Below are 15,012 nucleotides of genomic sequence, written 5' to 3'. Positions count from 1 at the left end.
AGTGCTTCCATGTTGTTGATCAAAAATCTTAGAACCATGGATGTCTGAGTGATGACTCTGAATGACATAAACAGAAAGTCCATGTTCAAAATCTTAAAGTATATCACAGGGTTTTGAGGACTAATGTAATGTGTACTCCTTTTATGTGGTAACACTGTCAAATTTGTACCTACAATGATTCAACTATTTCTGTTGTATCTTTTATTTATAACTAATAGCTGTGACATTTTTATATGTTGCAGTTTTTGTTTCAGGAAATAAATCCAATTCCTTTATTTATTTATTTATTTTATTTTTTTTACATTGCAGATTGCTCTAAAGTTCACAAATGAACCTCCTCAGGGTGTACGTGCCGGTTTAAAAAGAACATTTTCTGGAATTAATCAGGATCTGTTAGATGTTAGCAATTTGCCTATGTGGAAACCTTTACTTTATACTGTAGCTTTTCTGCACTCTACTGTTCAGGTATTTCTTATAAGGTTTGCAAATAAAGGTGTGATTTAGGGATTCACTTTAACAAGTTTTCTCTATGGAAAATGTGCATTCTGATATTTATTGTAGCAGCATGTCGCAGGGCTAGACCTTTGATTTCTGTCATCTGTATTTTGAGATAATTTATTCTCTTAATTGTCTTTTAAATTTTATGCAATTTTCATACTATGGGCATTTAGAATAAGGATTTTTCTTATCTAATTTTAGCTATCCAAAAGTTAGTCATCTAAGTGAATAAGCTCTCTCTGTAGGTCATAGAAATAGATAAGCACCCAAAGCAGCAAATCAGCTTATCTGCCTTTGGTGGCTGTCTATAAAAATGTGAATAACTTTCTGGATATATATCACTTTTTTCAGTCCATTGATTTTAAAGGCAGTTCATAGGCCTAGCTTAGGTTAGCTCTCTACCTTCTAGATGCCTAACATTAAATAAAATTCTCTTACTGTCTTGTTTTTATCTTATTTTTTTGTGACATTTTCTACACTAATATGAATGTGAGCACAATGGTGTGCGTATTTAGTATGTTAAAGATATATAAGTTTTGAGATCACAATAAATACCAAATGTCTGAGCATTCTGAATATACCTTATTTTAAGCAAAGATCTCAAAACAGATTTAAACAGTATTTAATCCTAAGACTCTATTTAGCTGCCTGTTTTTTTCAGTGCAGCAAAGACTGAAAGAGAATGGCCTTTTGTAAGAGGATCCCTATTAAGATACAATATACTGCATTATTTTCTTCTTTCTACCTTTTACAAACACCGAGAATGTTGTTCTGTGTATCATCTCCTAATTATAGTGTTTTTGTGGAAGGAGAAGTTTATTCAATCATCAATACTTTCAAAAAATATTATAGCTATTCTTCTGCTCTGAAAATTTATTTTGGATTTGGATTGTTAATCAGTAAGCAATATATACATCGTCCTGACTTAAGCTGACCAATTCCTAATATCCTTTGGTGACAAGATTGCTATGGTAAATAGAGCTTACGAAGTTATTCAGAGAATTTGGCAGAAAATTGTTATACCTTTCTGCACGGTATTATTAGCTAAAGCTGTCTCATTTGCTTATAAACAGTACTTGATTTAGGAAAATCAAGGTCTTTTTTTATTTCTTTCCCATTCTAGTTCTTTTTCAAATATTGTAATTAAATGCTACTTAACAATAGTATTGACTGTAAGTCATTGTTGACCTGGTTATTTAAAATCTAATAAATATGCTATCACTCTAGTTAATTTTAGAATATTAGTATTACACTGTTTATTCATTTAATAAATGTCAGCACTATTCATCAATTTAATTCTTAACTTAATGGAGTAATTTTTTCTACATTCTGAAAAAATTCACTGAGTGAGGTAACTCGTGTGATTATAAATAAATTGACAAATCTAGTAGCATTGGTTGTTCAAAATGTCTTTGAGCTGCAGATTACATTCACATTCTTTTATAGTCAACTTTTTCTGTTGCTACTAGCATTATAATTTTGAATTCAAATATGTACATAATGACAAATGCAGTGGTGGCAGCTTTAGTAAAGTAAATAAAGTTTTGAATTTTGAAAGACATATTAAAACTATACAGTGAATCAATGAAAACAAAAAGGGCAACCTAGAAACCTTTCTAGCTGAGCTGAGCATTAATAGATGAATTTGAACACTATCATTAGTAGAAAATATATATAGAAAAAAAAAGACAGTAGAGAAGATAAAATTGTTGAATGTGCTGAAAATGCAGAGATTCAGTGTTTTCTTTAGTTAATTACTTAGTATAAAAATCTTAGCATAAAAATTACATAGTATAAAAAACCCACATAGACATAAGACATTTCAAACCTATGACTTATATATTGATTAGTAAAAGTAATTTACATTGAAAGTAAATAAATTACTCTGTTGCTTTTTCTATAAATTTTTAGTGCTAAGATGTAACTCAATATCATGAATATCATGTTGTTTATTACTGATAGTTGTTTCCTAGGCTCTTTCTTCAGTTCAATTTTTTATTCCAATTGAACTTTGATAATGAAACTAATGATACATTAATGATACATTGTTTCATAAACATATTTGCTTTGAAATATATTCCTAAGGAACGACGAAAGTTTGGGCCTTTGGGTTGGAACATTCCCTATGAATTTAACTCAGCAGACTTTACAGCCAGCATTCAGTTTATACAAAATCACCTAGATGAATGTGACATCAAGAAGGTGAATACTACACTTTGCATAAATCTTATTTAATTGCTTTATACAGCCTCTGTAATTATTTTTCTTACTGTTTCTGTTCATCTCCATTCTTTCAGCACAGCTAGGAATGATCAAAATTTCTTTTTTTTTTTTTTGTATCATCCATGTTAAAACAAATGTAATAGTTAAGAACTTCAGAATCTGATCTTGTGTTTTCATTACTATATCCAAAATAACAGTAAGTCCATACAAGATCTGTTTTGGAAAGGGAGCTGAAGTATTCACAGATTTTAACAAAGCCACTCCAACTTCTCTGTGGCTGACAATTGAGCTTCTACTGTTTCACAGGAATAGTGTAGAAGAATAGCCATCTCTTGCAAAGTAGCACTTTGATGATAAAGTAACATAAGAAACTGGTGGGAGGGTATGCATGTATGGAAAGGAGGAACAGAGAAGAAGAAAAGTAGCAGCTGAGAGTGATTTCACATCACACGAGAAATAGTGGGATATATTTCCTATAGCAGGATCAAGCCCAACTCTAGTTTAAAATTTCAGAGCTGAACTCAGGAAATACATTAGAAATCAAGGTTTGTGTCTTCTTCCAAATATAATCTTTTCATTTTATATTTTAGAGCCTGATGAACTCCAGATGATATCCAAATTACAGATGATATCCAAATCACTACTACTTACATGTTGTAACTACAGTCTTTTATTTACTTTACTTGCATCCAGGGAATATCATGGAGCACAGTACGCTACATGATTGGAGAAGTGCAATATGGAGGCCGAGTCACAGACGACTTTGATAAGCGTCTTCTTAATTGCTTTGCAAGGGTGAGAGACCTTGAAAATACAGCTATTTGTCATTTTTATTGGTAGTTGCAATACAGAAATCAGAAGACTGTCTTTCTGCTGAATACACGCTTCTTCACCAGCCTATAAGACCCTTCAGAGTAAAATGAATTTTTCAAAACATCATTCATTGCCAATGAAATTCTTCCCCTTGATTTCTCTTTAGTGTGTAGCAGAAATTATTAAAAAGACATAACTAGAACTCAGAAGACGTAACATGATTTACTCACGTATTCAAGTAAAGATGGATGTAGCAGCTAAAGCAAGAACAGTTATTCTTCAAAACTGAGATTAAAAACTCTAAATGATAAAGTAATTTCATGCTTTCTTCTCTGGATTTCATGCAGGTGTGGTTTAATGAAAAGATGTTTGACAGCACTTTCTGTTTTTACACTGGATATAAAATTCCCGTGTGTAAAACCCTGGGCCAGTATTTCGAATACATCCAGTCACTCCCTGCCATGGATAGCCCAAAGGTCTTTGGTCTGCATCCTAATGCGGATATTACGTAAGTAGCTCTCAATACATTGAAACCAATGACTCTTTATTTTAGTATTTGGAAAAAAATCCCTCTGAAATATGTAAGTATATTTTTCATAGCAAATATTCGATCCATGTGAATTTCATTGTTGAGCTGGAAAAATTTATGTGCATGCACATGATTAAGAATGCAGTATCTTCAGCTGCATTTTATATGTTCTTTGAAAGTAGTCATTCTTATTACTTAATCATGGTTTTAGTGGTACGTATTTTTGTTTTTAAATATGAAAACATTATAAAACATTTATAATGCCTCATCATTCTTACATTCAGAAGCAGAAATTATATCTTCTGAGAAGAAAATTGACAGTAGGGTTTCTTCTATTTTTTCGATTTATAGTATTATAATTGCATTCACAGCTTATGTTGAAATGTGCAGTATCTGGTTTGTGTAGTCTTATGATACTGTCTCCAAAGCTAAGATACTGTAGGAGTTCACATGTGGAATAAACCTTGGTTTCCTGTCTTATATAATCATATATTACAAAGTAATTGGAGGAGATGGGTGTCAGATGAAGGTTGAAAAATAAAAGTGGCATGTAAAATTATGTTTTGAGTCAGAATAAATTTATGTTCTGAGTCAGACTAGGGCTGTATGTTCCTAACGTAGTTGATTCCATAGGGCAAAAGTAGGCAATGCCATAACTGCAATACCAACACATATGCTTTGTTTTCTTTCTTACTGCATCTCAGATTTGTGCCACTAGATAGCAGTACTTTTGTTATAATGGTATAATTCTCCTTTTGTTGAAGTACTGGCATGGTCTACTATCTTTTACCATCTTTTACCTTTTACCAACCCTTTTTTTTGTGTTGACTCAGAACATAAATTTACATTAGCACTGCCCATACTGTACTATGAAATAGAAGGTTTTAATCTCCGATGTTGTAAATCTAGCAGGTTTACCTTTAATCCTGAAATACCTCAAGGCAGAATGAATTTTCTAATTAATGAAGGGGGAGCTTGTAGAGTTATGCCTCCACCTTTTCCTTTTGCATTCCACTTTTAAGAAGTAACTAAACGAAGGAAATAATCTTCCTTTTTACAGAATCAGAATCCCTAGAAATCATATGATAAGTTGTTCTGCTGTCTCATTTTCTCAGAGGTTGAGAAGCAGCCTGCGGAACTCACTCTTTTTCTAATTCAGAGCTAAGCAGAAAGAAAAGATTATAACATGGGTAGACAGCAGATCACATTTTTTATGATCACACAAAGCCAAATGTTATTCACAATGTGTTTGGCTTGGTACAGGAAACAAAGGAAAACAATTCTTGTTGGGAGTTTCAAATTAAGCTGGTGGCACTGTATTATTTCTTTGCACTTTCAGTTTTTGTCTTCTACCAAATATACATTTTAACTATTAAAAACCCCTCTGTAATTTATAACATATATCTTGTCCTCTTAGATATCAAAGTAACACAGCAGCTGATGTTCTAGATACTATTACCAACATTCAGCCTAAAGAAAGTGGTGCAGGACCTGGAGAAACTCGTGAAGCTATTGTCTATCGTCTAGCTGAAGATATGCTAGAGAAACTTCCTCCAGATTATATACCTCATGAGGCAAGCTAATCACCTTTATCTCTATCACTGTGAATAGATATGAAGCTTTTTTTATTATTTATTTATTTTAAAACAAGACATCTAGCACTGATGGTGGAGATATGTCTGGAGACTGTTCGTGCCACAGCTGTATGTGAAAATACAAAAAAAAAAAATCAGTCTTGTGATGGCAGTCTCCTGGGCCTTCTGGGTGAAATCTTACTCTATCACAATCATGAATAATCAGGTAATATCAGACAAAAATACAAATAAAAATATAAACTACAACAGTTTGAAGGCGGAAAATTTTATGTGAATAATTCAAATTACAAGTCTACAATTTGCTTATCTCAAGCAAAGTTAGTTAAGCTGTTATATATGAGAACGGTATTTCAGCATATCATATTTAACTAAATTCATTGTTCTGGGATCCTATATTTTAGGTAAAAGCTCGTTTAATTAAAATGGGACACCTCAACTCGATGAATATTTTTCTTCGGCAAGAAATTGACCGAATGCAAAAAGTGATCACAATACTCCGCAACAGTTTGAGTGATCTTAAGCTAGCCATAGAAGGGACTATTATTATGAGTGAGGCAAGTATCAAGTTATTTACTATGTATTGCATATTTTATTTTAAACTATTACCTTGATGTATTTAGGTCATTTATTATAATTTCACTCCTTCAGAATTTGAGAGATGCATTGGATAATATGTATGATGCTCGAATTCCTCAAATATGGAAAAGAGTATCTTGGGATTCTTCAACACTTGGCTTCTGGTTTACTGAACTTTTGGAAAGAAATACCCAATTCTCCACTTGGATATTTGAAGGCAGACCAAATGTGTTTTGGATGACTGGATTCTTTAATCCACAAGGTAGGGTACTAAAAGGACTTGAGTAATAATTTATTGTATTTTATCATAACTTAATGGTTTTTACTACATATCTAATTTAATGTTAAACCTGGAAAAAAAAAAGTTTTCATCACTGTCAGAATATGTTATAGAAGCCAAAATGATAAATGGGTTCAAAAAAGAGATTAGACAAAGTCATAGGAAAATGGTCTGATGGTAGATATAAACATGATTGTCCAAACTTAACCTTCAAACTGGGAGGTCCCAAAGCTCCAAATTGCCAGAATCTAGAAGAACACAGAAGGGAAAGGATTTGTGTGCCATTTTGCCTGCTCTAATAATATTTCATTAAGCATCCTCCTTTGTCTAGAGGCAGAGACAGGATGCTTGTATAGATGGTCTTCTGGGCTAACCCATAAACAAAGTTTTTATATTACAAGAAGAAAAACTATAGTTAATAAATGAAGTGCCTTATCTTGTTGGCATATAGTAGCAAACGATGATATGGCTTCTAATGAAAATACAATTTTCCTGCTTTTCCTGTGACTTCAAACTGTTTTTCCAATTCCAAACTACAAGTTGCGAGCATGGAAGAGCATCGTGGTGTTTATATACTGTACAATAACAACATGCAACTATACCAGAATTATCTCTTTCACAGAGAATCATCAACCTGTCATTTTCACAGTGTCTTTGTTTAATGAAAAATCTGTTCAAATTCTTTGAAGGTATACTGCAAAGTACAAGTAAACATGATCTATCATCTGTTATAGCTTGATATATTTATTGTTTTATTGGGAGGAAGAAAAATTATAACCATCTCCATTGTTAATAAAGAATGCTACCTTATTAGATGTATGTTTGTAGAAGAATCTCATTTAGCCTACGCAGCTACCCATACAAATTCTCATGGGAAACTTTTCCCATGTAACAGATATGATTTTATATATATATATATATATATATATATTTATTTATTTATTTATTTATTAGGATTAATCTCTGAAATCCTTGACTATTTTATGAGTTATCTTCACTTTGGAGTGTTTCTATTCTATATCTTTCCTATGACTAGCACTGTAAAAGTACTAATATTCAAGCAACTCTTATTTTTCTCTCAGAAACATTTGAGGTGCCTGGAGGGCATCTGAATTATTGTTAAAAGATGGTTTCAAGGCACTAGTCAAAACATCATTCCATTTGTATCATATATAACGTAGCTGGTAATGGTACTGATCTCCAGTGGTCCAGGAGCACCACTCATAGTGCTATAAAAGATGATGCAAGAGATTATTTTGATCAAAGAAAATATTTAACCTAAGAGCAAACAAATCTGAAACACGAATAGTCTTGAACTTGACAATTGCTTAAACTTCAGTGATCTGAAAAACTAGTTCTGTAAATGGAGAAAGTAGTCCACTAAGCATAAAAGGTGCAGGATAGGATGAGGGGGGTGTGTGTGTGTGTGTGTGTAAATATACTTACTGTGTTAATAATAATGCTCACCGGGAAATTCTGAGTAAATCAAATCACAAAGTTTACAAATTGACTAGTGTGAGGCAATTCAGCAAATGGACTACCTTGTGCTGCCATTGCAGGTAAATCTAGGCTGATTGCACTGGTGAATCAAGATCTAAATCTACCATGGTATTGGCAAATACATTAAAATGTTAAATTTAATATATTTGCGCTGATAAAATATATTTTATCAGTTTATTGGAAAAATCTCTCTATATAGTATTATGAAGTATCACTAATAATTGTATTTAAAATCTGTTGTGATGTTTTAGCAAGTATCAGCTTTTGTCTTCTATAAATTACAATTATTAGGAGAGAGCAGATGTTTCTAGTGATGCAATATTCCATTAGATAATCATGGCACTTGAACAGGCTTATAAATGATCATTTTTCATATATTAGTATAGATATTATTAATTTTAGTGAAATTTAGAAGCCTAGATCAAACTGTTTTATTTGTATAAGAATATATAGCAGTTGAAGAAATGAATACATGTTCATTTCACATACTACATTAATGATGTTTACAACACATGAATATCAGTTGTGACACAGCTGCTACTTGACTTTATCCTAATTAGCATGTTAAACCACCTCTTACATCTGGAAATGCTCTCTTCCACTGCATGACCCTGTCTTTTCATGATTTCCCTCCTGGCTTGTCAGTATTTCATTCGGTGGTTTCTTCCCTATGTATATACTCATCAGCCCACAAAACGCTGGTCTTCCTTTCCTTTATGCACAATCAAGGAGGAACTGATGACATTTCATCTTTAAGTCTTTATAATAATCACTCTCAAGTATGCAGTTCTCTGTTGTTAACTTTTTTCCCTTTCCCTCAGTCTCTGACAACTCCTAGTGCTACTTCATCCAGTAGCATAAAATAGCAGCTTTTTTTTTTGTAGCTGCATTGTCATCTTCTGAGACACTTGTAACAAATACCTCAACACCCAAAGTTCCTTGCTGCCCATTTATGTCATCTTGTGCTTATACTATTCAGTCCTTCACCTCTCAAACCTTTTTCATCACAAAACTCTGTAAAGTCTATTCAAAACAATACACTGAAAATCACTTTACTGCTTATGCCATCTTCTACCTTCATTTCTGCCAAAGACTACCTTTTCTTCACTTCTTAAAAAACAAAAAAACAAAACAAAAAAAAACTTCTTTATAAACCCAGCCTTGTTTAAATTCCCTAAGCATATTCATTTTTATTATCACTTCGGACACACCTTCTTTGAACACACCATCATTGAAATTTTGCATCAGTAAAGTTTATCATCCTACTTCTTCTATAAAAAAAAGCCTTTTTCCTAAGTTGCTTTTGCATAAATATCAGCTCACGTAATTAATACCTCACCTGCCTTCAGCTTCTTTCTTGAAGCACAGATCTACTATGTATCCTGTAGTTGATTGCGTAATAATATATAAGCCAGTATCCTGAGAAAACTTTTAAGCCACTTAATTGTTCAGTTAACAAAAAAATATATTTGATGTGTCATTTAAAAAAATATTTCTCAGTTCAATGCCTTCTATGGGGCCAAAATAGGAACAAGAAAGTAGCAAAGCAAAGTTTGTTATCGTTAGTCAAGGCATGGGGTGTCATGAGAACTCTGAATATCTGCCTAGTAACGTTGAGTGCAGAACTATGCAGATAATGAGCAAGATTTTTATTTTTTCATCATGGGAGTATATACTGAATCTGTGGCTTAATTTTTCAAGGATTCCTGACAGCAATGAGACAAGAAGCAACTCGAGCACATAAAGGCTGGGCTTTAGATACAGTTACTATACATAATGAAGTGCTAAAGCAAAACAAAGAAGAAATCACAGCACCTCCTTCTGTATGTATGACATGCAAAGATATTTTAGTATTCATTTCAGTATTTAATTTGTCATTTGGTCATTTGGGATTGCTAGAGAAAAAAGTCACTATTGTCTTCAGCTCATTTTTTTTTACTCAGCTTAGAAGGTAATTATATAAATTTTGTTTTGTATTTATAAAATTATTTTAAGAACCATTTCTAATCTTCATCCATGGAAAAATATACATGGATTTACTGAATATATAATAAACTTTATATCAAATTACGTAATGTATAGGCTTTATTAAACAAGTTTTATAGTCATGAAGAGTAGCATTACCTTCTGAAAAAGATCGATATAATTTTACAGGTTGGAAAGATCCAACATCAGATACTTTATTGTAAAAGTTATATTAATTTTAATGGCTTAAGCCAGCTAATCATTTTACAAAGCAGATGTTTTCTTTTGTGTGACATATCTGCTTACTCTCCCTACAGGAAGGAGTATACATTTATGGGCTATACTTGGAAGGAGCAGGCTGGGACAGAAGAAATAGTAAACTCATTGAGTCTACACCAAAGATTCTTTTTGTTCAGCTGCCCGTGGTACATATATTTGCAATTAATACAACTGGTCCTAAGGATCCCAAGCTTTACGTTTGTCCTGTTTACAAGAAGCCCAGCAGAACAGATCTGAACTACATTACAGTGATCTATTTGAGAACAGTAGTATCTCCAGACCATTGGATATTGAGGGGAGTGGCTCTCCTATGTGACATCAAGTAAACTGTTTTTCATACCGTAACAGAAACAAAACATACAGCATATGTAGCCAGTTATATGTGTAATTCTGCTTTTTTATTTCATGGCCATTAGTCATTATATTAAAAGTTTCAGCATTGGTTTATGTTTGTGGTTTTTTTTTTCCTTTTTGATAGTTCTAAAATAAGTAAGTTAAGTGATTGTAATCTTTGATGTTTCCATCATATTACTTAAAAAAAATAACTGGCTTAAATAATACAAAATGTAAAATAAGACATTGTTAAACTTCAATAGAGAAAATCTTAGCTTCTTTGAATCTTCTTATACACAGTTTTTAGCTTGCATTTCAAGAAAATATAATGACAACAGAAGACAGTGTAAGGCATAATAAAATTTAGCTTCTCCCAGATACAAGTCCTTAAGTATTTCTGGATTGAGCATGGCACACAGATGATTTTCTCTGACTCATGTTTTTTGTTTGGGATTTTTCAGAGTTCACTTGTTTTCGTTAACCTATATAGATTATGCAAAACTACACCAAGAATGTTCATCTCTGCAATATCTCACACAAACCAGGAAGATCTGTCCAATTTAGCAGTGTGGGAATATAGTTATAGAAATAGAACAGTACCAACTATTTAATTTGATGCCTTTGTAATTAGAACAGTGAAACAGTTTATATACAACTGCTTTCCTGCATTTCATCTTAGCTCTTAAACATAGGCTTGAAATCCTTAGAGTGGCTATCACAACATTATTTCCTGATAGACATGAATTTTCCATACATGATTAGTATTAAATTAATTCTGTGCACATAATTGTAAATAAGATAAGCACTCTACACTCTCTCTCTAATAATCTGTATCAAATATGTTCCTCCTTCAGTTACGTCTATTTGGCAACATAATTTTTTCACTAACACACCATCACAGAGGTATGTTCTTCCTTTTGCAGTTTAGGAGCGATCAAAAGCATCTGCTGTGAAAAAGTGCAGCTACTGTTACTTGTTGAAGGCCTTGGGCATCCAGTGGGGTGATAAAAGGCTCTTTCTTGAGATGGAACTCAATTGCTTGCTGTTGGAAGGACATCCTCTTGCAGAAAGTTAGTGGGATATAGGCTATTAAAATACACAGATACAAAATGATTATCAGAATAGTAAAAATGAAGATCTCCAGATGAATTTAAGAAGCTTCTTCTCCCTCTCTCATCTGTAGACTCTAGATCCAAATATAACAATGAGATAAAGTGTTAGGTCACAAATACACAGAGATAGAGATAGAAAGATACAAGTTGTAACATTAAACTACATCTGTACAGAGAATAAACTATAATAATAAAAAGACTATGCAACTACAAGATATTCAAATCATAACAAAAATAAAAGCTAGTACTTGTGGTGAGTTGAACCTTACCCATAGCTCATACCCACCCAGTTGTTCACTCAATTCTCCTGCCCTAGCAGGACGGTTGAAAGAACTGGAAGAGCAGAAGAAAAAAAAATACCCCATGGGTTGAAATAATGAGAGTTTAATAAGTGAAGTACATCTTCTACACAATCAAAGCAAAATAAGGAATTTGTTTACTGCTTCCCATCATCAGGCAGATGTTCATCCACTTCCTGGAAAACAGGGCCTCAGCATGCATTCCATTACTTGGGAAGACAGATAATGTAACCATAAATATCCTTGCTCCTTCTCCTTTCCCTGAGCTTTCAGTGTTGACCTTAACAAGGCTATGGAATATTCCTTTGGTTGATTTGTCCCAGTTTTTTTCTGTCCAACCCTTTTGCATACCCTACTCACTCAGGGACAGAGCAGAATAAAGAAAACCTCAATGCAACTCAAGCAGGATTCAGCAACAGCCAAAACACTGGTATGTTATTAACACCATTCTATTCACAGTCAAAACCACAGCACCATACAGCTACTGTGAAGAAAATTATTTCCATCCCAGTACAGCATTCTACCCCAAAATCTTGGTAACAACCTCTTTACACCAGCTCATTTATTAATATTTGGAAATATGTCTTAAATGGCAACAGACTGGGTGTTGGGGGGAAAGAAAAATTCTTGTTTGGAGTACAAAACATCTTAGTTCACATCAAAATGAAAAAGCACAACTTACTTTATTAATTTCTAAAGTTTCTTTCCTGGTCTGCCCTTTCAGCTTCATTACAGCAGGGACACTATGTGCAACAATGTGAACATTGCCAAAGGTGGAAGGTGTGCATTGCCTCATTTATAATAGTCTACATGGGAAAATATCAGGGAACATGTAAGCTAATAATGTGCTGTTTTGTAACTTACACTGAAGAGGGTTTCATTCTCCAACCTGTATAATATCAAGAACAGAGATGAATAATATATTGTTGATCTCTATTTCATATATTACATCATATTTTTGACAGCATCTGCTTCTTCTGTTTGTCAGAGTCCATTCACCCTTGCCCATCTTTTGTGAGACTGTCTGGGGCTTTGTTTAATCATGTTGTTCTATTCCCTTAATAACATACATTAGTTCAATGCTTCCAGTTTACTCCCAGCAAAACGTTCTTTACAATCAATGTTTATTTCCATATAGCTTTTCAGCTAGTTTGTGGAAATAATGTTTTGCAATAGTAACAGTCTACTGTCATTTAGAAGACTCCCTTTTTAATCTCTGAATGCAAGAGATATTTCTGTCCTCATATGCGGGAGAGTAAATACTTACACTTTACTTGGTTACAACCAGCTCTTCAAACTGCTAACAAGGTACAATTATTTGATTCTTTCTCTCCTAAGCCTCACTCATTCATCACAAGTCATTTCTCCTAGTTGACATAATCTATAAGAGCTCAAGGCCTCAGTGGAAGACCCTTCACTCCCAGGAATGCTTTATACATCCAGAACAGATAACAAGCATTCAATTTCATAAATTAACCTGGACATGTTTTTTCTCTAGTTACTGAACAAGTTGCTTTTTTTTTTTTTTTTTTTTTAAATGGACAATTGGTATTCAGGATACTCCTATTCAAGATGTGAGACAGTATACCAGTGATTGTATTGACAAAGACAAGAATGCCATATCAGCAAAACACAAATACTTAACAGATAACGTAAACAACAACAACTCTCTGAAAGCAAGGGCTTACCTCATAAATGTGTTTGAGAATTTGTAGCAGAATTAATTCCAGAGTTATTTTAGAGTGTGCATCCACAGTCTGTCAGATTCCTTCCTTGATCACTGGAACTGTCTCCCAGGAAGATTTTCCTATCCATTTCCTCCAATTTTCAGAGGCAAGTTTAAGCAAGTGAGACAACATAAGGCACACACTCCTACTGTCTTAGACTGGAAACATTAATGGGGGTTCTTTGATCTGCTAAGTATGTCAAGATGATCACCTTGCACGCGAGTGAGCATTCTTCAGTGATGATTCACAAAAAGTCTGGAGCATGGCTGTATGGTGAGCTTTTATATAGCAGCGGATAGAATAAGATAGAATTAATAAAAACAAGGAATATAATGTGCAAGGGGATTCTGTAGGAGGCTGTAGTGAGGTGAGGGTTGGTCTGTTCTCCCACGTGCCTGGTAACAGGACAAGGGGGAATGGGCTAAAGTTGCACCAGGGGTGTTTTAGGCTGGATATTAGGAAGAACTTCTTTACTGAAAGGGTTGTTAGGCATTGGAATGGGCTGCCCAGGAAAGTGGTGGAGTCACCATCCCTGGAGGTCTTTAAAAGACATTTAGATGCAGAGCTTAGTGAAATGGTTTAGTGGAGGACTCGTTAGTGTTAGGTCAGAGGTTAGGTCAGATCTTGAGGTCTCTTCCAACCTAGACAATTCTGTGATTCTGGGAGGGGAAAGGTTTTCATCTCACAAATGTTTAAATCTCACAAACCCACTGACTGGTACAAGCTTGTTCCGAAAATATAACATTTTGGCTAAGCTTTCATTTAATAGATTTTTTATTTACAGAGAAACATTTTTCTTCCATTTCTGCCTTGAGATTCTGGTTAGTTTAACTAACTTTTTTTTTTTTTTTTTTTTAAACAAAGATTCAGAATATTCACTTCTAAAGTGAAATATTTTATGGAAAAAAAAAAAAAGGAAAAAAAAACTGTCATTTTCCTGTACTGTTCAGTAATCTTATTTGCTGGCTATATCTGTTCTTAATATTGTTCATTATTTTTGGGTGGTCTGGAAGAACATTTAGCAGCAGTATTTAACGGTAATTCTTTGAGGCAAGTAGAAAAAAAAAAAAAGATGTATAGAACGTGCAAGTTGCAGTTTTAAGTACCTTGATGTTTCTGCTGCTTTTTAAATATTGGAATGTAATTGTAAAGTTATGACAGATCTCCAGATCCAATTTCTTCAGAAGTCTCTGATGTTTTATTCCTAGCATAGAAATCACATGGACTAAAGCAAGCACTGTAAGAAGTGATACATGTGTCTGCACCACACAAGCAGGGTATCC

At 33.5% G+C, this 15,012-nt stretch overlaps 1 protein-coding gene across 1 annotated transcript in view; it reads left to right on the top strand.

Moving 5' to 3' along the window:
- The window catches only part of LOC101793415 (dynein axonemal heavy chain 8), a 135,848-nt gene extending 125,143 nt beyond the window's left edge, over positions 1-10,705 (top strand). The window contains exons 86-94 of the mRNA XM_072030593.1: positions 310-465; positions 2,584-2,700; positions 3,415-3,516; positions 3,882-4,042; positions 5,481-5,637; positions 6,060-6,212; positions 6,307-6,496; positions 9,716-9,837; positions 10,297-10,705. Coding sequence (XP_071886694.1) covers positions 310-465; positions 2,584-2,700; positions 3,415-3,516; positions 3,882-4,042; positions 5,481-5,637; positions 6,060-6,212; positions 6,307-6,496; positions 9,716-9,837; positions 10,297-10,584 — 1,446 coding nt within the window. The 3' untranslated portion in view covers positions 10,585-10,705. The remainder of the gene's footprint in view (positions 1-309; positions 466-2,583; positions 2,701-3,414; positions 3,517-3,881; positions 4,043-5,480; positions 5,638-6,059; positions 6,213-6,306; positions 6,497-9,715; positions 9,838-10,296) is intronic.
- The last annotated feature ends 4,307 nt before the right edge of the window (positions 10,706-15,012 follow it).

This window comes from Anas platyrhynchos, chromosome W (genome assembly GCF_047663525.1).
Source record: "Anas platyrhynchos isolate ZD024472 breed Pekin duck chromosome W, IASCAAS_PekinDuck_T2T, whole genome shotgun sequence".
Lineage (NCBI taxonomy): Eukaryota > Metazoa > Chordata > Aves > Anseriformes > Anatidae > Anas > Anas platyrhynchos.
Note: the sequence above shows the minus strand (reverse complement) of the source record. Positions and strands in the feature narration are given on the sequence as shown.